Source organism: Perissodus microlepis, chromosome 17 (genome assembly GCF_051167445.1).
Source record: "Perissodus microlepis isolate ML-2025 ecotype Zambia chromosome 17, ASM5116744v1, whole genome shotgun sequence".
Classification (NCBI taxonomy): domain Eukaryota; kingdom Metazoa; phylum Chordata; class Actinopteri; order Cichliformes; family Cichlidae; genus Perissodus; species Perissodus microlepis.
In genome coordinates, this window is record NC_140477.1 from 36,434,060 (window position 1) to 36,456,521 (window position 22,462).

Sequence of the window (22,462 nt, forward strand, 5' to 3'; positions counted from 1 at the left end):
GACTGTGGGAGTGTTTCTAATATTCAGTCAGGCTGACAGTCTGACCTGAAGGAGGGAACAAAGGTAGTGTTAGCCAAATGTTAATGCCTTGACCCAGAGTGACGGGTGGATCCTGGTAGTGTGTTCAATGTGAGTGAAGTTGCCCCCCCCACCTTCTTCAAATCTAACAAAAGTGGGATCAAACGTTTGTGCTGCAAAGATTTTTGTTTGTGCTGCTATCATTTTAAAAATATTAATAAAATAATGTCCTGATGCGTGCTTAATCATCCAGGCAAGTAAATCCCAAAAGGTCGATTCTGTTCATCTGGACATTTTCAGTGGGAGAAAATTCTCGTCACTCATCCAGTGACTTCTTCAGTCTCAGCTGACAGCAGGTTTCCCCAACCTTATAAACAGTACATGTACAGTGAAGAGAGATGTTACATCTGTCTCCACTTGCATCCCAGTCACAGAAGCGTTGGAGGTAGTTTGTACGAGATTACAGGATCACCCCAACCTCAGCAACAGGACCACTCTCAATTCCATGGGTTCCCCAGTTTCACCCATTGTGGCCAATTTGTGCGTGGAGGAGGTGGGAAACCGGGCTTTGTTATCTGTCACGGCAGGTTAAGCTGATGTGTTTGGAAACAGGACCCAAAAACAGATACTGTAGAAGACAGAACTCAACTTAAACCAAAAGAGAGCCTTTATTACGGCTCTACTACTAAACTGAGAACAGGCCATGACAACTATGAAACTGTGACCAAACTATAAAAGCTATGATGAGACTATGGCGTAGCACAACAGACGACCTGACAATGAAACACAGAAAACAGAGGACTTAAATACGCAGGAGGTAAACACATGGGGGAACAGCTGACTGAAATGAAACATAATGATGTCACAGGAAAGTGAAGCTAAACACAATGACAAAAACGCACCAGACCCCTTTAGAATAAAACATGAAACAGAGAAAAATACAATAATCAACAAAATAAAACAAAAATACACAAAGCTCTGTCTCAGACCCAGTACCGTCATGGTTCCTGGGTAGTTCTCCTACACAGGAACACCACCAAGTCATGGTTCTGGTATGTGGATGACACCTGGGTGAAAATCAAATCTCAGGACATGCCAACATTTACGGATCATATTAACTCCACATTCTCCTCCTGAAGGCCCACAACACTGCCTTCAGGTCAGGAGATGCACACGCCTACAGCACAGCCAGGGCTAAGCTAAAGAGGGGCATCAAAAAAGCCAAACGCCATTACAAAAAGAAGGTAGAAGAACACTTCTCCAACTCCAACCCCCGACGCATGTGGCAAGGACTCCAGACCATCACAGACTACAGGACCACCAAACCCTCCCCCAAATCCTCTGATTTCTCCTTCCTCAACAAGCTCAACAACTTTCATGATCGTTTTGAGCGAGGGAACCCCACAACCACAACCAAAGCAGACGTGACGCCGGACCACCAACCTCTGACTCTCTCCCCCACCGATGTAGGAGCGGTGCTGAGCAGGATCAATGTCCACAAGGCTGCAGGTCCTGATGGCATCCCCGGGCGTGTTCTCAGAGCGTGTCCTGGGGAGCTTGCAGGAGTGCTGACAGACATATTCAACCTGTCCTTGGCCCACGCTGTGGTACCGGCCTGCTTCAAATCCACCTCCATCGTCCCCATACCCAAAAACTCCAACCCATCAAGCCTAAATGACTACCGCCCAGTAGCACTCACCCCCATCATCACTAAGTGCTTAGAGCAGCTGGTCCTAGCACACTTCAAATCCTGTCTCCCCCCCACCCTGGACCCCCACCAATTCGCATACCGTCAGAACAGGAGCACAGAGGATGCAGTCTCCATCGCACTGCACTCTGTCCTCTCACACCTGGACAACAACAACACCTACGCCAGAATGCTGTTTATAGACTTCAGTTCAGCGTTCAATACAATCCTCCCCTCACAACTCATCAGGAAACTGACAGACCTGGGCATCAGTTCCCTCATGTGTGAATGGTTACTGGACTTCCTGACCAACCGCCCCCAACATGTCCGGCTGGATAACCGCTGCTCATCTACAATCACGATGAACACCGGTGTACCACAAGGCTGTGTGATGAGCCCTTTCCTCTACTCCCTCTTCTCCCACGACTGCAGACCTACCGATGGTTCCAACACCATCATTAAGTTTGCAGATGACACCGCGGTGATTGGCCTCATCAGTGACAACGATCGATCTCATCTGGACAACCAACTGCTCCAAGCTGGTCAAGAAGGCTCACCAGGGCCTCTTCTTCCTGAGAACCACCTGTCCTCAGACATCCTGGTGAACTTCTATCGCTGCACCATCGAGAGCATCCTGACCAACTGTATAACAGTCTGGTACGGGAACTGCTCTGCCTCGGACTGGAAGGCGTTGCAGAGGGTCATGAAAACTGCCCAGCGCATCGCCGGAGCTCCACTTCCTACCATACAAAACATCTACCCTTCTTCCTTCTGGGAGGCGCTACAGGAGCCTCCGGACTAAGACCACAAGGTACCGGAACAGCTTCTTCCCCACAGCTGTCAGACTCCTGAACTCCTGACATCTGACCAACATTAAACTCATGGACTGAACACACACACACACACACACAACAGACAAAACAACTGTACCCTCATACACACAACAATTAATCATTATGAATAATAATAATAATAATAATAATCATAATAATAATCATTATGAAGTGCTTGTAACGGTTAGTCATGCATCAAATCAAATTATCTCTTTCCCCCAACCTGGATCCATTTGAGTTCGCACACCGGTCAAAACGCTCAACCGATGATGCAATTTCAACTGCCCTTCACTCAGCCCTCACACATCTGGACACTATAGACTCATACGTTAGAATACCGTTCATGAACTTCAGTTCAGCTTTCAACACCATCATTCACAAACTAGATCTGCAGAATCAACCTTTAGGGATTTACTCACCTGGATGATTAAGCATCAAGATATTAATTTATTAATATTTTTAAAATGATAGCAGCACAAACGACAATTTTTGCAGCACAAATGTAGCACAAAAGTTTGACATCAATTTTGTTTGATTCCATCAATGTGGGGGGGCTGGTTGACCTCTGATGACCTCTAGAAATTTTAATTAATATCTTTAAAATGAAAGCGGCACAAACAAAAATTTTTGCAGCACATACCAGCACAAACGTAGGACAAACGTAGCACAAACCAGCACATACCAGCACAAACCAGCACAAACGTAGGACAAACGTAGCACAAACCAGCACATACCAGCACAAACCAGCACAAACGTAGGACAAACGTAGCACAAACCAGCACAAACCAGCACAAACGTTTGATGCCACTTTTGTTAGATTTGAAGAAGGTGGGGGGCCAACTTCACTCACATGTGTGATCACTCTGTCATTCTCACATGGTTTTGGTTTGCTGTGATAAATGCATATAAGTGTACTAGTGCTGGGCGATATGGGGGAAATCTAATATCACAATATTTTTTTAGCTATATCGCTTTTGGTGACCAGGTAGTTGTGGGAACCGACTAGTGTGCAGCGCCCTGTCGTCACCTCCAGACGTTTTCTATGCAGTTCCCTTATAGCAGTCAAATAGTGCAGTCACTAATGCTGCTGGTGCTTCAGACAGAATGACAACAGGACACAGCTTCACTCTGAGATGTGAACAGTCCCTTTTAGAGCCTCGAGTACGAGCCACATACATAACTGCATCGACTGCATACACATTAGCACCCAGTCACTCGCTCTGTCTCTCTGTTTGTTGTTTTGGGTGTTTCACATAATATATCCACGTGTTGATGAGATCTAACTTTCAGTGCAATCCAAACTCAAACTTGATCCAGCTCTTTTTCCCACAGCAGACAAAGCCAGGCCAGCTGCCCCTACTTCCTGTCTATATTTTTCCACACTGACACGAGGTTCACATCAGTCTCCACATTGTACCTTTAAAGAATGGCATGGGATTGTGGCCGACGGAAACGGTGAGGACAGGAATGTGAGGGGACAGATGGCAGAGAGTGAACGCTCGTTGTGAAGTGATATCTGTTTACAGGCCCTGTGGGAGGGCTGCTAATGCTCCAGCGTCACCAGGCAGACAAAGAGCTTCAATAGATCGAGTTAAGTGGACATCACCCTGAGGTGGCAGCGGTGTCTAATCTAATTTAGTCACTACAAAACGAATTTGGGAGGCTTAACCACGCGGCGTCGCTTCTTGTCCTTTGTATTTGGTTTCCAGCACATGATCACAGTGACCATCCGATGACATGTAGTGCTGTTAACCTTCTGAATAGCAAATACGTGAATTATTTCTGAATAAATAATCCTCCTTCCTGGCAGTTCTCTCCTCCCCTGAACACTTCTTTATGTACATAACAGCAGTAGGACTTTCTTCTCTTCTGACCTGCTCTGTGTACACCCGTCTGCTAGCTTGTTCTTCATGTCTTTATGTAAGTTCTCCTCTGTGGTTTAGTCACCACGCTGAAAAAACACAAGAAATGTGTTTGTGTGTCACCTGCTGAAGGAAAGGTGATGCTGAGGCATGTGAATATAACATCAGCATGTTTGTCAGTACAGATGCTGTTTCATATTTCCATCACTGATCATCTGCTTGATGATTAAATACATGATGAAAAAATCCAAATCTAAAGCATTTTGAAATAAAGAAGATGATTGTAATCATTTCACTGTCTTGGAAAATATGCAAAATGTGAACATATTGATAGTTATGTGATGTAAGAGCAGAAACACCAGGACTCTTTGTTCACTTTGGCAGATAGATAGGTAGGTAATTTATTTCAACATGTGAACAATATACAGGTACATTTAGAAAAGAAAATAAGAGAGAAAAAAAATACTATACAAAATACATACAAAAAAAACGTTCTGATTAATTTACATGTTGAAAGGGAAGAAGTAAACACTTATTTAATCCCACCCCTTTGCCATAAATTATCAGTTAATATTTAGTCAGCTTCCTTACTGATATAATTTGTAATAAAAATAGTGAACAGATTTCTGATATACTATATACTATAATATCACATCATGAGGGTTTTTTTTTTTTTTTTTTTTTAAATAGAGACATTCACTTAATTTCAATATTTTCCTTTTCTTTATAGTTCGAGAAGATCATATTTTTATAACTCTTTTTGAAAAGTTTTATGTTTGGACGTTGCTTTAATTCCATATTCAGACTGTTCCACAGTTTCACTCCATGAACAGAAACACAAAAGCCTTTTCTTGTAGTACGCACCTTCCCTGTTTTGAAGTTACAAAAACCCCTTAAATTATAACTTCCTTCTTTCAAAAAAAACATACTCTGAATATTACCTGGCAGTTCTTTATTTTTTGCTTTGAATAGAATTTGTGCTGTTTGGAATTTCACTAGATCATCAATTTTCAATATTTCAGACTGCAAAAATAGTGAGTTTGTATGTTCCTGTAACCTGCACTGTGGATGATTCAAATTGCTTTTTTTTTGAAGAGTAAAAAGTGAATGTAATGTGGTTTTATAGTTATTGCCCCAGACCTCTGCACAATAGCTTAAGTAAGGTGAAACCAGTGAACAGTGTAGAATATGAAGTGATGTTCTGTCTAATACCTGTTTTGCCTTGTTTAGTATTGCAATGCTTTGTGATACTTTGGAATGAATATATCTTACGTGAGCTCTCAGTTAAGTTTTTCATCTATTATTAGCCCCAGAAATTTATTTTCACTGACTCTTTCAATATCAACACCATTTATTTGAATCTTTGCATTTGTATTTGAACGACTATTTCCAAATAACATAAGTTTAGATTTATTCAAATTTAATGATAATTTATTTTTATCAAGCCAGAACTTCACTTTACTTATTTCATTAGTCATATCCTCCAATAAATTCTGCAGATCATCACCAGAGCAAAAAATGTTTGTATCGTCAGCAAAGAGAACCATTTTTAATACTTTGGACACTTTACAGATGTCATTAATAGGGATGGGTATCGTTTAGGTTTTATCCGATACCGGTGCCAAACCGGTACTTTTGAAACGGTGCCGGTGCTTAAACGGTGCTCAAACCGGTGTTTAAAGAATGGAGAACACAAAATTGGTCCAAAAACCTCTCATGTTCAGCTGTTTTTTTTGTAAAAAGATAACAATGTTAGCCTTTTCTGCAGCTATGGGGCATATATGGTATCACTCTTGGCTGGAAGCAGTGCTTAAACAATGGAAAAAACACAAACTTTGTCCAAAAACCTCTCATGTTTAGCTGTTTCCCACTTTTTCTTTGGTCATTTTAGCCTTTTTGTCCAGGGTGAAGGGAGCATCTGCCATCAAACAAGAAGACAGCCACATGTAGCTACGACGGTGTTTGCTTGTTCACCTTACATGCATTAATGTAATAACGTGGTTAGCCTACTCAACGTAAATTACACACGAACAACATTAAGCTACTCACCCAGAGAAGAACGGCTGCTGCTGCATCATAATCCTCATCATTTCTGCTACACTGGCAGGGCTAGGGGCCAGGACTCTGCTCTTCGGGTTCTTGGGGGATGTTGCAAACTCCGGGTCCGATAACAGGCACCACACCCGCAGTAGATGTGCTCGGTGTGAGGTCTCGCAGCAAGCTATCAAATACGGTGCATTTCTCGGCTTTTAAAAAAAACGCTATGCGTCGCCAGGTGTTTCATCGGATTTGAGGTGTTACCTCCTTTGACAGTATCACACTATCAGCTTAAAGCACTTGTTGCAGGCTGCTGAGTTTGCATATTTTGCTGTGAAGTACAGCCAGACTTTGACCGCTTCGCTTTGGGCATTTTTAATCTGTAGCTCTGCTCTAAAAGAACGTGCACAGCAAAATCTCCAGTGTTAAATTAACACTAGAGAGTGTCTATATGGGTCCACACCTCTGAGTGTTAAATACAACACTGTTGAGTGTTAAATTAACACTTTTGACAGTGTTATATGTTTAAAAGTAACCTAGTCAGTTTTGAAGATTAACAATGGCTAACACTGAGCAGTGCTGATTTTCTAACACTGGAATATTTCTAACATTTTGAGTTATTTTCCAGTGTTAGAAAATCAGCACTGCTCAATGTTAGCCATTGTTAATCTTCAAAACTGACTAGGTTACTTTTAAACATATAACACTGTCAAAAGTGTTAATTTAACACTGGAGATTTTGCTGTGTACGTACCTGGACCCGCCTACTATCCTCGGAAACGTAAAATGATTGGCTAGAATCTAAAGTGTATCACAGCTCAGGGAAAAATAAAGCACCGAAATGTGCGCTGCTTTTCGGTCTGGTTACTACCGTTTATGTCAGAACCGGTGCCGTCATGGCACCGGATACCGGTACCCATCCCTAGTCATTAATGTATAAGTTGAAGAATTTTGGGCCCAAAACTGACCATTGTGGTACACCACAAGCAATGTGCATACATAAGGAGCAACAACCATTTAATTTCACAAACTGCTTCCTGTCACCTAAATAACTCCGGACCTTTCTTATTAATATATCCTGATCTATAGTGTCAAATGCCTTTGTCAAGTCGATGAATAACCCAGCCACATATTGCTTTTTGTCTATGGAATTTGTGATGTATTCTATTGAATCTAATAGTGCCGATGATGTTGATCTGCTTGATCTGAATCCGTACTGACTCTCGTGAGTAGTTTAGGTTTATCTATAAATTTTTCCAGTCGGTTTTTAAACAGTTTTTCAAGAACTTTTGAGAATTGAGGTAGTAAAGAGACAGGCCTGTAGTTTGTGAAATGGTGTTTGTTTCCAGAATTGTATAGAGGCATAACTTTTGCTATTTTCATTCTGTCTGGAAATCGACCAGTTTGAAATGATAAATTACAGATGTATGTAAACGGTTTTATAACAGCCTCAATGACTCTTTTAACCACTATCATATCAATATCATTACAATCCAAAGATTTCTGATTTTTACATTTTTTGACAATTTCAAAAACTTCATTTTCATCAACGGCTGTGAGAAACATAGAATATGGATTTCTGTCTAGCAGTGTATCCGGTTTTTCCTGTGCTTTCCCAGGATCAGTGTTCTTGCTAAATTTGGTCCAGCAGTTACAAAGAATTCATTGAGACTGTTTGCCACAACATCCATATTGTGTTCTTCATGGTCATTACAAATGAAATACTTGGGATAGCTCTTTTGTTCAGTCCCACGTTTTATAACACTGTTCAGTATTTCCCATTAATCTTTTAATATTATTTCTATTTATATCTAATTGCTTCTTATAGTATTCCTTTTTACTAAATCTAAGTATATTAGTTAACCTATTTTTATATCTTTTGTATCTGATTTCAGCATCTTTAGTTCTCGTTCTTAAGAACTCTCTGTATAGAGCGTTTTTCTTTATACTTGCATTTTGCAGACCTTTTGATATCCATGGACAGTCCATATATTTATGTTTCCTACTATATTGCTTTATTGGACAGTTGGTATTGTACAGTAATGTAAATATTCTAAGGAATTCATTATACGCACTATTAACGTCCTGTTCCTGATATACTTCACCCCAGTTCTCTTTCAATAAATCTTTTTTAAATGCATTCATTCTTTCTTCTGTTCTTACTCGTCTGTACTCTTTTTTTTACTGTCCATTTTATTGATCTTGTAATTCCTATCATAGATTGTAAAAATTGGAAGATGGTCACTTGTGTCGTTAATCAGGAGTCCACTTACAGTCTTATTTTCAATGTCCAGATCCAGAGGAACATGAGACAAAACTGTTCAGCAATAACCAAAGGAAACCTCACAACCCCCCCGGAGAGGTGCTACATGCTAGCAGGCAGAGCCTTGAGGAAACCGGGGTTGTGCTACAAACAAACCGATCTGAAAATGTGAACACAGCCACTGGTAACCTGCTGGTGGTGAAAGCTTTACTTTAAAATGACAGACTGTAATTACAGTATAAGTACTTAGATTTGTAGTTATTTATTGTAGCACTCTAAGCTAGCTGTGGCCTTGTTGTAAGTTTCTATAACATTGAAGCAAAACCAGTTTCTGCTAACTTTGGGTTGATCGTGTTTTTTCTCGACATGCAGAACTAAGTTCTCAGCAATCATTGTTCTCTACCTCCGTGATGTAAATGGACAACAATCCACACAGAATCACAGACCTCCTACGTGCAGAGTTCTATGAGTTTCGCTACTTAATTTCTGTTTTCTGAGTTTGTTCTACATTTTTCATTTTGACCTTTCGTGGCACGTACGTAACAAATAGAGTCGACCTGTAACAGAACAGGCGTCTCCTCCCAGCTACAGACATTTTTATCTAATTCTAACAGGTCTCACTGTTCACAATCACGTTTTATTTTTGAAAATCTTGAAGTGTTAGTGAAATATGTTGCAGAGCTAATGTGTCTTAGATTACCCCAAGCGATGCCCACAGGTTTCCAATGTTTAAGCACAATTAAAAATCAAGAAACATTTAGAAAAAAAGAAGAAGAAGAAGCGCCTTGTTGTCAGTTACTCATGTGCTCTACTTTGCAACCTGAGGTCACCTGTCTGTTTTTTAACAGCACTCCCTGCAGTGTCACAATGCATATAATTTCATAAAGTAAATCATGCATTATCATGACTCCAGCAGTGCCTGTTGCTTTACTCTAAAGCAGCGGACCCCCGGGCCACGGGCGGTACCGGGCCACGGGCGGTACCGGGCCACGAGAGTTGAGGCTCCGGTGTAAAATTTATGGTTTTCAGGGTTTTTATCGTTAACTCGGTTTCCCCGCGTCTTTTCCTGTGTTGTAGTTGTGCGTCTTATTTTGAAAGAAATATTTACATGTTACCATAGCGACCAGAGAGCATTAAGAAGCAGAGAGGAGGATGTTACTCTCAATGTTGTTGGCACAGTTCAGGAGGACGCTGCTAATAAAGTTACACAGTGAATTCATCTTTATTATTATATTTACAAAACACCACAGTTTTTGTCTCGGTCGTATCGTTTTATTTTGTTGTATTTATCCGCGACACCTTAAAGGCCGCAGCGTGAAAATATTGTCTGACGTTAAACCGTCTGTGGAGCAACAAAGGTTGGGGAGCGCGGCTCTAAATAATATTTGGTACTGATTCTTATAGAGGACTTTTCTACCCTGGAGCACCGAAAGCACTTTATAAACATGCCTCATTCACCCATTCATACAAGCATTCACACTCTGATAGCTGCATCAGAGAACAACTTTGGATATTTGGCATGCAGACTGGAGCAGCTAAGGATCAGCAGTAGCTAAGTAGTGTTTCGTTTCAGCTTTCATGCTGTTGTTGAAGTTATGTTGATAATTGCTTTCTGTAACGTGCAGGTATTGGAGGTAACCTGGTGGCTATTCAGTCAAGCAGGATCTCCACCCACCTTCATTTCCACTGTGCTCCTGGGGAAGTTCCTGATGAGGCCAAGGGCTGCTACTACCCCTGCCGCACATTCTGTGGTACAGGTCAGTACGCACACGCACACGCACACGCACACGCACACGCACACCAGTCTAACCAGCACTGCTGTGGCTCCACTGGAGTCGTTCAGTCTGGCACTGTTTAATTGGCTTTCACGCACGTATACGTGTTTAAAGTAGGCTTGGATATCATGTTTTATGATGGTGTCAGAATGATGATCAGGCTCAACTGAAAACTTTGAAACTGTAGCTTTTAGCCATTTCCCTGGCTCGTTCGTTGTGAGACCCTCTCCTGCAGGCGTAAATTAGCTCTGTGTTTGGAAGAAGCAGTGGGGGCAGCTGGTTCAATTCAATTCAATTCAATTTTATTTATATAGCGCCAAATCACAACAAAAGTCGCCTCAAGGCGCTTCATAGATACAGAGAAAAACCCAACAATCATATGACCCCCTATGAGCAGCACTTTGGCGACAGTGGGAAGGAAAAACTCCCTTTTAACAGGAAGAAACCTCCGGCAGAACCAGGCTCAGGGAGGGGCGGGGCCATCTGCTGCGACCGGTTGGGGTGAGAGAAGGAAGAAAGGATAAAGACATGCTGTGGAAGAGAGACAGAGGTTAATAACAGATATGATTCAATGCAGAGAGGTCTATTAATACATAGTGAGTGAGAAAGGTGACTGGAAAGGAAAAACTCAATGCATCATGGGAATCCCCCGGCAGCCTACGTCTATTGCAGCATAACTAAGGGAGGATTCAGAGTCACCTGGTCCAGCCCTAACTATATGCTTTAGCAAAAAGGAAAGTTTGAAGCCTAATCTTGAAAGTAGAGATAGTTTCTGTCTCCCGAATCCAAACTGGAAGCTGGTTCCACAGAAGAGGGGCCTGAAAACTGAAGGCTCTGCCTCCCATTCTACTTTTAAATACTCTAGGAACAACAAGTAGGCCTGCAGAGCGAGAGCGAAGTGCTCTAATAGGGTGATATGGTACTACAAGGTCATTAAGATAAGATGGGGCCTGATTATTTAAGACCTGGTATGTGAGGAGCAGGATTTTGAATTCAATTCTGGATTTAACAGGAAGCCAATGAAGGGAAGCCAAAACAGGAGAAATATGCTCTCTCCTTCTAGTCCCTGTCAGGACTCTTGCTGCAGCATTTTGGATTAGCTGAAGGCTTTTCAGTGAGTTTTTTGGACATCCTGATAATAATGAATTACAGTCGTCCAGCCTGGAAGTAATAAATGCATGAACTAGTTTTTCAGCGTCACTCTGAGACAGGATATTTCTAACTTTAGAGATGTTGCACAAATGGAAGAAAGCAGTCTTACATATTTGTTTAATATGTGCATTGAAGGACATGTCCTGGTCAAAAATGACTCCAAGGTTCCTCACAGCGTTACTGGAGGCCAAGGTAATGCCATCCAGAGTATGAATCTGGTTAGATACCATATTTCTAAGATTTTCAGGGCCGAGTACAATAACCTCAGTTTTATCTGAATTAAGAAGCAGAAAGTTAGCGGCCATCCAGGTCTTTATGTCTTTAAGACATTCCTGCAGTTTAACTAATTGGTGTGTGTTATCTGGCTTCATGGACAGATAGAGCTGGGTGTCATCTGCATAGCAGTGTAAATGTATGCTATGTCTTCTAATGATGCTGCCTAAGGGAAGCATGTATAATGTAAACAGAATTGGTCCTAGCACTGAACCCTGTGGAACTCCATAATTAACCTCAGTGTGTGAAGAGGTTAATTGGTGGACTGCGTGAGCGAGTACAATTTGTCACCAGCCTGTGTGTTTTTCATAGAGAATAGAAAAATGGATCCCTCACGTTCAGCTCTAATTTTTTCTGTCTTGTTTGTATTTTCTCAGGCGCCAATCATCGTTCTGCACAGATGCTCTTCCTTTCAGCCATCCCCGGTCACCTGATTTTCCTCTACGCCATCCACTTCATGAAGAGTGGCCACACAACCCTGACGCCCATCTTTATGTCTGTCTACCTAGCTGCTGCTATGCTGCAGGTGAGTACACAACCAGTGTAAAGAATTCTAGAATAATCCTTCCACATGAAGCTTTTAAGCTCATTGGCTCTTTTTGCAATCCCATCTCAGACCTTAATGCTTTGTTATCAACACCAACAAAAAGGCATTGCTCAGGCTCCTCTGTGATTCCAGTTGTTTAAAGCTGTATAAAGTGACTGTATGTGGTCCGACAGGCCGCTTTAGTGACAAAATATTAGGCTCACATTCGTCAGTGTACAAAAGCTCTACATCAGTGCTCACCCTGTTGTCTTCAGTTTGCGTCAGCAGATTTTTTGCAACATCTACAAAGTTTAAACAGAAGAAATGATAGCATGTTTTCAATCCGCTGTGTTAATTGTATTTAAGAGGGTCAGCGAAAACGGCAACACCTGTGAACCTGTGTGAAAATATAAAGTCAGATATAAAAGGAAGATGAATCTGTGTCTTCCTCAACAGCAGGTGGAGATGCAGGTGTGTGTATCCTGTGAACTCCTTGAGTGTTGTGGTTTGAGGCGGTGCCTGAAGGAATCTTATTTTGTTTTGGCAGCAGGTATGATAATTATAAGGAGCAGCTTGAATTATGATTGGCTGCTTTCACTTCTTAGGTGCATCGTGATCTGTCTTTAAGGTCTGGAATTTGAAGAATTGAGTTGGCATGGCGGTGTGTGTGTGTGTGTGCGTGCGTGCGTGCGTGTGTGTGCGTATGTGTGCGTGCGCGCGTGTGTCTCGGACTCTTGCTCTGCCCAAAGGCTTTTTAAGACTCCCCTAAATCTTTAATGCAGACACAGAACATTAAGATGTAATCCTGGCCACTGAGGCATTGGACACTTTCCAAATCAATTAAGAGCAGAGCTGCTTTAAGGATCCTTCAGTCCCAAATAGAACATCAGATGGCAGAGACGACTCTCGGGACTGCAGGAGTAAAATGTGTTTGTATCCAGCCTTTTTCACATTGAAGTCACCAAAGAAGAGTGACTGATCTGTTCAAGAGCTGAATTCTGCTTTGTGTGGGTCTTTCTGCACGTCTTCATAGATGGAAGTGTTTTAGGGTAAAAATGTTTATTGAAGTAAGATGCAGAAATGGCTCCCATAAGTACGTGTGCTTTGTCACGAGGTTTCTCCCCGTGCCATATTTAATCATCATTTTACACCGTCATATGGATGGATGCTAAACTCTGTAATATTCAAGAGGAAAATGTTGAATAGCACATTCATATGTTTCAGTTTGCATTGTGTTTGCAGTGCCTGCACACGTTCGTGTCTCAGCGGGCAGCCGTTTGAAGAAAATAAAAAAGCCACCGTGCTCCAAACAGCAGACAGACACGGCTGATGACACTGGTAGCGTGGTGGGGCATTTAGTAGCTAAAGAGTTAGGAAGAAGTTCAGAAAAAAAGGAGCTTAAAGGGACTAAATATTACCACAAAAATGACCTGATGAAGGTTTAATACAAGTGGAACAGTGGTTCTCAAACTGCGGCGCATGGAGCCACTACAGATGGCGTCTGAACGAGCAGGGAAACTGTCGAAAAAGAGCAAATTTTTATATTTATATATTTTTTTTATAGGGAGAATAAGCAAAATACTTCTGTGTGCTTTGTCTCTGTTTTGCTCGTGTCAAACATGACCTCATGGGGCTTCCAAATAGCAGCGTTGGTTTACAGCACAGTGAACTGATCATGGAGTGTTTACACTGAGAACTATTGAAGCAAAGCGCTGCAGTCAGTGAGCAGGTCTGCAGGGCTGGAAAACTAATGTGTGGGTGTGTGAGGATTATAAGCAGGGGATAGTAGCTTCACCTTCAGCGAGCCTCCGCCTGTAATGCAGACCAGTGCAAATGACGCAATGCCCACCAGTAGGGCTGCCACAAACGATTATTTTGATAGTCGACTAGTCACCGATTATTTTTGCGATTAGTCGACTAATCAGATCATCATCCATTGGACGTAAAACTACAGCTTATTGCACCAGCAGCATCTGCTCTTATATAACTATCATTAGCTTACAGCTTTAAGTGTTTAAGGTATGTGCTAACTAAAAATAAAGACAAGATGATAGTTTATTAAATTTTAATGAAATTTGCAGATTGTTTTGGTGAAGTTTAATAAACTCCTTGCTATCTAAAATATAACAGGACACCGGAGTAAATTCTCGAGCATCTCACACTTCTGATGATCAGCTGTCTGCTTGACGTTTATTCAGCTGTGTAAAAACTTTAATCTCAGCCAAACAGATTTACTCAGGAACAAATAAAATACTACAAAAAGCCAAACAATAACATTTTAAAGTTATCTAAGTGACTTATATATCATGTTTAACCTGAGTAGCGAAAGACAGCGGTGGGTTTGAAAACAATTTCCCGGGAGTCCGGTGTTCTCACGGCTCTAGTGACCTTGCCCCCGGCTAGCTATCGAGCTAGTGGGTAACAGACGTCTCCGAAAACGTCGGAGCGCTTTTGAAAATATGCGGTGTCTTGATAAACTGAGCAGATATTTGAGGTTTACACAGCTACATTCTCGCCTGAAAATATGTTAAACGTTTATTTTGTGACCCAGAAAGAATAATAAGAGTAATATTAAAACTAACTAGCTGCCGCCATTGTTGGAAACTGAGCTGGGCTGCGCTATGAATTCTGGGACAGAGCTTCTTCTTCTTCTTCGGGGTTTAACGGCAGCTGGCATCCTTGTACATGCAGTGCTGCCATCTTCTGTTTCAGTCCGTTATTACACTCTTAAATCCTACTACTTATTCCTGCGTCTTTTGTGATCTTACAAAGCTTCAAACGACGCGTCGACTATTAAATCAGTCGTCGACGATTCTGATAGTCGACGTAATCGTGACTAGTCGACTAATCGTGGCAGCCCTACCCACCAGCAAACTCACATGTGCAAAAAAAGCTTGACACTTTAAGGTCGTAAAGGGAGCGCTGGCTACTACTGTAAAGATGCATAATATCTGATTTCATGAGGAACATTAGTTTTAACACTGTTTATGACTTGGAGTAGATCGTTTCTGCACTGGCTCTGAGACAAAAGTAGCCTTGGTCAGTGCTCTTAAAAGACCCCGATGCACTCACTGCACATCGGAAACTGAAACCGCATTATCCACACGGATACATTTCATTTGGTTTTTGCCAGTAAGTCTTTTCAAAGAAATAAATGCTCAATTCAAACTGGCTGTGCGAATACCCAGTTGAGATTCAATATGGACTTATTTTTCCCACACCTTCCAATGTCGTTCCAAATTTTCTCCTACATTCGATGCAGCACGAGACCCCGTTTGGCAAAAAAAGTGTGTAACATGGCAGAATTTGATAATGTCATTCAGTTCTACTTTAACTGTAGTAGTCTGCTTCTTTAATAGCAGTGATAAGCAGAAACTGCACATGGTACAGTTTGATAGCATTCCATTGAAAGTGAAAGCAGAGAAAATAAGGGGAGAAATTGAAACATTCCTGCAAAATAGCCCGACTCATTGTGCTATCTCTGCCTGCTTCACAGTACAGTCACTGGTTAGAAAGGAAGAATGGGGTTGTGAATGTTTTGGCACACGGTGATTAATAATTTTACATAAATCCATAGGGATTAAAAAAAGCCTGGAACATGGCAAGAGATGAAGCATGAAAACATAAACAAATCACACAAGACAGCACGATTTAATGTTAGCCCACAGCATATCCAGTATAAGAATGAGGCAATACTGAATAAACTAAGGCAACACGGTGCAATCAGTGGTGGTGTGAAGGGAAAGTAGAGAGTTTGACAGATTGGGATTGGAGCAACTTTGTCTGATGAGGTTAAACAAAGTTTAATAGTGAAGCATATGCATGTCTATGATAATGTTAATGGAAGCCAAGTTCCTGGATAACACAGAGGTAGTACACAGGAAAATATGAATCAATAATAACTGAGGTAATCATCTCTTACTCTGAAGACATGATCTCATTATTCCAGTGAGTGTCAGATATTATCCAACTCAACGTAGTTTGGGCTCTCATCTGTCAGCAAGCGTTTGGTCCACAAACCAGTCAGCTTCACGCATGCATCAAAAGACAGTATGGCCAGGCTTTCTGAGGTTCGCATGACATTTTCCTATCAAGTACACCAGTATAAATGTCAGCTCAAATGCAGTCAGGGTGTCTGTCAGGCAGTGCTCAGCAGCAGCAGGATCTTATTTTGCTGGTTTAATAGAGTAATTGCTGTGAAAGGTTGCCTAGAGGCAAAATACAGAGGAGTGTTTCTGAATGTGCTCAGTAGACAGATGTGAAATCAGCATCATCGTCATACTTTCACCAAAACAAAGCAGATTTTATTTCCTTATTTTGATGTGAATGACAGCTGAAACGTGAATCCAAAAACAAACAATGCCTCGATTTTTGTGATGGTAAAATCCAAGAGATTTTACAACCAGCAGCAACTTTGGGGTTGGAAGATTACGCCTGTAGAGACGTGCCGAATAGCTTCTTGAGGCTGCCTCCAAGAGTCAGTCCCTTTAGACTTCCATGTTAAAGTGTATCATAACAACTGTACTCAAGATCACTGCTTTTTAATAAATTGCACTATTAAACTTTATAAATGCTTAAAGTTAGGGTTGTGGCTGCTGGCACAGATAAGTAGCAAGCACCCGGCTTTATCACCGTCCCTCTTCCCCGCTCTTTTTCTTTCCCTCTTTCTTTCTCCCGTTTCTTTTCCCAGTCAAGTCTGTCCCGTGTTCAGCAAATGAAAATAAAATAAACAATAAAAGGTGAATCATATAGACCAATATGGCAAGGCTGGGATGGTCCATTTGGTAAAGTAAATTTCTTTGCCTTTAGACAATAATTCTGATGGCAAAAGAACCAAACGGGACAGGCAAAAAAAAAAAGCAAGCACCCGGCTGCTGGGTGAATGAAATTCACGTATTTTATTGTAAAATTTAGCACTGATGCCTAGGGCTGCTCGATATAACGATATATATCGGATGACGATATAAAAACGTCTATCGTTTCATTTTACGCTGTCGTTTGTTTCGTGGTGTCGCAAAATAAACTGTTTACTGCAATATTTTTTCATGTTCTGATGGTCACTGCAGTTATTATTAAGTTCTTAAAGTTCTCTCTTTCTCTCATATTTAATATAACCGCACTACGGACGGACAAGCGCCTGTTTTTATGCGTTGTCGTTAGCAACAACGACGGTAAAACCATCGCGTGTCCGCTTGTTTATGTTCCACATAAACCTTTCACAATAAAGCTCAAGATCCTGTTGAGACTTTTCAAAATAAACTGAATCACGTGAAAGAGCAGATTATTTACGGATGAGAAGTAAAAAAGACGCCAGGTGCTAAAAAATAAACCTTAGACTCAAACGTTAGAACAGGCTTTTCCCCGCAGCACGCCGTGTAATAAATACTCACAAAGAAAACGGCGTCCGTTACAACTTATGTCTAAAAATGTATCGTTTCATGCATCGGTTAAAACACTCGACTCCAGCTACATGACGCACAGCTGGAAACACTTCACGCAAGTCGAGCTGCCCGAGATTCACAGAATTTACAGAAAATGTTGCATTTTTGTGATTTATATCGTTATCGGACGACAGATGTTTTATATCGGGAGATGAGATTTTGGTCATATCGCACAGCCCTACTAATGCTCCTCTGTGCTGGATCTATGTAGAGAGTACACAAGTGGAAATGCTGTTGCCGGTTTCTGAGCAGGCTGCATCAACAGCACATACATTATAAGGGAGGTGCACATCAGGTTAGGGCATAAGGTTTTAGAAGGGTTTGTGGTTACAACATTCCTATGGCATTGATTTGATACAGACATATAAATCTAGTGTCATTTATATATGCCTCTGTAATATGCATCCAGATAATCTCTGGATGTATGTTGCTTATCAGGCTTGCAGTAAGAGCCATGTGCCTGTTCATCTTAGCTGCTATGATGCCTGACAGGAGCTTCCACGTGGTGCTGAGGCAGGCTATTGGTCGGTACTTAGAGGGGACCGGTCCCTTCTGGGGGTCCTTGAGGATCAGGACTGTCCGGCCTTCGGTTAGCCATTCCGGGTGTCTCTCATCAACTAGCAGCTGGTTCATTTGTGCTGGCAGGCGCTCGTGGAGTGCAGTCAGCTTCTTCAGCCAGTAGGCGTGAACCATGTCAGGGCCTGGTGCTGTCCAACTCTTCATACTGGTTAGTCTCTGTAATGGTAGTGGTAGGTAGGTCCGTAGTGCTGCATTCACATCATCTAGTAGATGATCTGTCTGTACTTCACGTAGTCTTGGAAACCGGCAACGGAGGATCCAAGTTTAAAGCTTTCAGGTCAGTTCCTCTTGCAGTCAACACTTTCTTCCATCGCTCTCGGGGCTCGGTACCTAATCTCAGGTGGGGGTGATGATATCTGCCCCCAATACATATAAATATATGATCACTGCTTGCTCCAAAAGCCAAGTATGGCTAGTATTATAATGTTGAGGTAGAACCAGCTTACTTTCAGACGTGATTTTGGCTTCCACGATTGTGAATAGAAAATTATTGTAATAAAAAAATTCAAGATTGTTTTGCAAAAACGTTTACTATTAAGCCCTTCTTCTTTTCTGTGGTTGTAAGTCAAGTGCACTCTTGCATGGTTTCTTCCCTCCCAAAAAGCTCAAGGTCACTCATTTTTAAGTGCAGCTTGAGCAGGATGACTAGAAGGGAGGCACTGGTGAAAAAGATCAATCTCACAAGGTTGGTGTACAATAAGTGAACATGTGGAAGGGTTATTAATCACTGCAGAGACAGTCATTCAGTTTGCATTCAACAGCACACAACAGTTAGCTTGGGCTCAGCTCTATGCTTTACGATAAGCTCAGTGGAGAATCACATGTAGAACATGATGCTGGTAATAAAGGTTTAAAAAAGGTTCAAAAAATAAAAGATCTAAAGCAGCCATGCTAATTTCTGTTGCTGTGTTTCTGTTACACTAATTTGATGGAATTCAGCTACTAAAATTGCATCCATGTTTCCCAAGATATGGATGTTTGAAGTTAATCATAAAAAAGTCACCCTGAGCAACAACGTGATTTTGATTTTGACAGATCAGATTGAGACTGAGTGCAAAATTGATTTGTTTATGTTTTTAGCCCAAATGAAGACCATAAAGCTTTCTTGTACTTATGAGGTTACAAGGGTTCAAATGAGTAGACTTTCAAAGCAGCAAACTTGGAGCCATGCACCAATCCCTACAGACCTGTGGCCAGGTGCATCATAAAGAAAGCTGATTTATGCTGAGGAGAAAATATTGAATATAAGAAATGCTCCCAGATACAATAAGCTCTCTTAAATTAATCGTATTTGCCACTTAAAAAAGATCTTTCAGTGTACTTTTGTATTAAATGACTTCCCCTTTAAATCTTCTAATTCAAAACAGATGAATACAAATGAAATGCTATAATAAAATACCCAAGTCCGTGTATTCAAGTCATTCTCAAACTTAATTTTGTTATAGCCTGGAAAAAGAAAAGATTATTCAATAATGGCTCAATAAAGCAGCTTGCAATGGTCCACAAATCAAGCATTTCACTGAGCACTACTGTAGAATACAGCAAAATCCAATTATGTTTGCCCAGATGATAAATACTAGAGTATCTAATAAAGTGGCTTCAAGTGATACTGTTTGTGTCACTGTAGGATTTGCAGGTTTCTTTGAGCACAGGGTTACATATATACTGTATATATGTTGCATATTTAGCTGAGCTGCAGAGAAAAAGGGGCTCAGAGATGTAACCATGAATAAGCAAAAAGATGTCTACGTAACAGCTCCACGCACATATCAACAACACAATATAACCTTACCTCTGAGAGATGATTAAACATTGATTATTTCAGAACATCTATTCATGTCAAAGTCTGGGATGTGTTCGGTGTTACGTGAAAGTCTGTTTTTTGTGCCCAGTATGCTGGATGATTTGAGAAATGTGCAGGTATAAATATATGAGTGACTTTAGCACAAGTCTTTGTTGTAGTCATTACAGACCACCTTACCGTGTTTGCATGTCTTTTTATCGTCCCACCAGTATCAGAAGAAACACTTTCAGTCGTCCATACTTTCTGTCTGGTAACAAGCAACGTCCAATTATTTACAGGATTAAAGGATTTACATGAAAGACATTCAGGGATTCCAGCAGCGTCCTGAATTGTCTCTTAATCTCATAATTCCTCTGTGTTTGCAACATTACAACTCATCATAGTTCTTTGAAGCAAAGCACCAGCAACTGCACAAACTAAACATAAAGAGTCCTTCTTGGCAGACCTCCAGTCATTCAAGAGTTTCAAGCCTTGGAGACGAGTCAGTCAGTCATTGCGTTTTATGCAAATGGTCCAAAATAAAAGTAAAGTCTGATATTTTTAATGAAGCAAAGACTCTCAGGTTGCACTCATACAGTTTAGTCTGTACCACGCTTGGAAAGCTTGTATTCACTTCAGTTGGACATGAGCAGGTGTGTCCATGTAGCACAACTGAAAGCTGCTGTCAAAAAACCCACAGTGCTGCAAAGCAAACAGAATGTTAAACTTACATTTTGTCCTGAGAGAGTGCTGTTATTAACAACAAGACAACCCAGTCTGACTGAGCCCTGTCAGCCTATGGAAGGAAGAGTTTTCTGCAAGCTTCCATGTTCCTTGCTTCGTTGTATGTACAGATCATACACAGGAATTTAAAATTGCCGTGCTCCCAACAAATAGTAGCTCAGTGTTCCAACATTCGGAAGAAGGGGCTGCTCTCAGGGACGGGGGGGGATCATTACTCCAATCCAAGATTGAGCCCCAAGTACGATGGAAGGAGGAGCATTGAGTGCAAGAGGAACTGACCTGAAGGTGGAAACCTGGACCCTCTGTAGCCGGTTACCAACACTACATCAAGTACCCTCAGAAGGTCTACTTGAAGTTGTGGATGCAGCACTGTGGATGATCCCTACTGCAACCATCACTGAGGCTAATCAGCTGATCTTGACCACGGCAGCAGTGATCAGTGAGATGCTTGGCTATAAGATGGACAGCCTTAAGGAGCAGTATCCTCCATGGAGAAGGAGACTAGAGGCCAAGATCAAGTTAGCACAGGGAGAAGGTAGCCAACTAGGGGAGCTGCAGAAAGGTGCGAGGAACAAGGTGCCTAAGAAGTACAGCAGGCTGACCTGAGGCCTTGGAAACTGCCAAGCAAAGACTCACAGGCTTGGGCAGCCGCTCAAAGAGGTATGCTAAATAAATAGAAGGCAGCTGTACGAAACCAGCCGAGGTCTACGCTCAGCGGCAGGGGAACAATATGAGAACAGCATCAATTTGTGTCTTTCAACTGTATTTTTATTTCAGTCACCTGTGTAAGTGGACTGTGATCGAAAAAACGGACTTAAAGGCAGACGCAGTCGAACATGACCATCTCCAAAGATCAAACAGCTTCTTTGTGTAGACAAATCATCCCCCTTCACTCAGGCATGATTAAGGAACCAGGTACAGATGCTGTGATCGAGACCGCTTGAAGGATCGGCACTCTGCTGGAGTTCCTTTTTTCATTTTTCATTTGGTTTATCGCATTTTTAAATTGGATGTGTCTCATTTGTTAAAAACCGCGGCCCCGAAGCTTTGCACACAAGCGCCTCTCCTTCCCCTCCTGCCTGAAAACCAAAGCTAAGCTGTGAACTGTAAATGATAGTGTAGTCGGCATTTTTAGATCCAGGATGGTTCAAAGGCAACAATTTCAGCAGCTGAGAGGATGTGCTGCCCTGTCACCATGAATGAAAGACCAAGTGACAACACCCGTGCTTGTGAATAGGTTAGAAAGCTTGTTATTGACCTGAGAGACGCTTTGCAGGGCCATGACTGAAGATTATTAGATGTGAAAGCAGGAGACCGCATTGTTTAACCGTATCAGATATTCCATCACAGCCAAAGACAAGCAGGGCTGTCAACAGGTTATCAGAACTCCTACATTAATGTTATTAAACACAAAACATTATTGTCATAACCAAATCGTCCCCCTCTTCTGATATCATCATGCCTGGTCGTATACTTTGCATGATGGTATC

The 22,462-nt window shown here is 41.6% G+C and overlaps 1 protein-coding gene across 3 annotated transcripts in view; it reads left to right on the plus strand.

Moving 5' to 3' along the window:
• Window positions 1-22,462, plus strand: part of slc41a2b (solute carrier family 41 member 2b) — a 43,484-nt gene that overhangs the window by 16,117 nt on the left and 4,905 nt on the right. For all 3 annotated transcript variants that reach the window (XM_084909436.1, XM_084909433.1, XM_084909437.1), the window contains exons 9-10: window positions 10,325-10,456; window positions 12,277-12,425. In XM_084909436.1, the coding sequence (XP_084765562.1) occupies window positions 10,325-10,456; window positions 12,277-12,425 (281 nt within the window). The remainder of the gene's footprint in view (window positions 1-10,324; window positions 10,457-12,276; window positions 12,426-22,462) is intronic.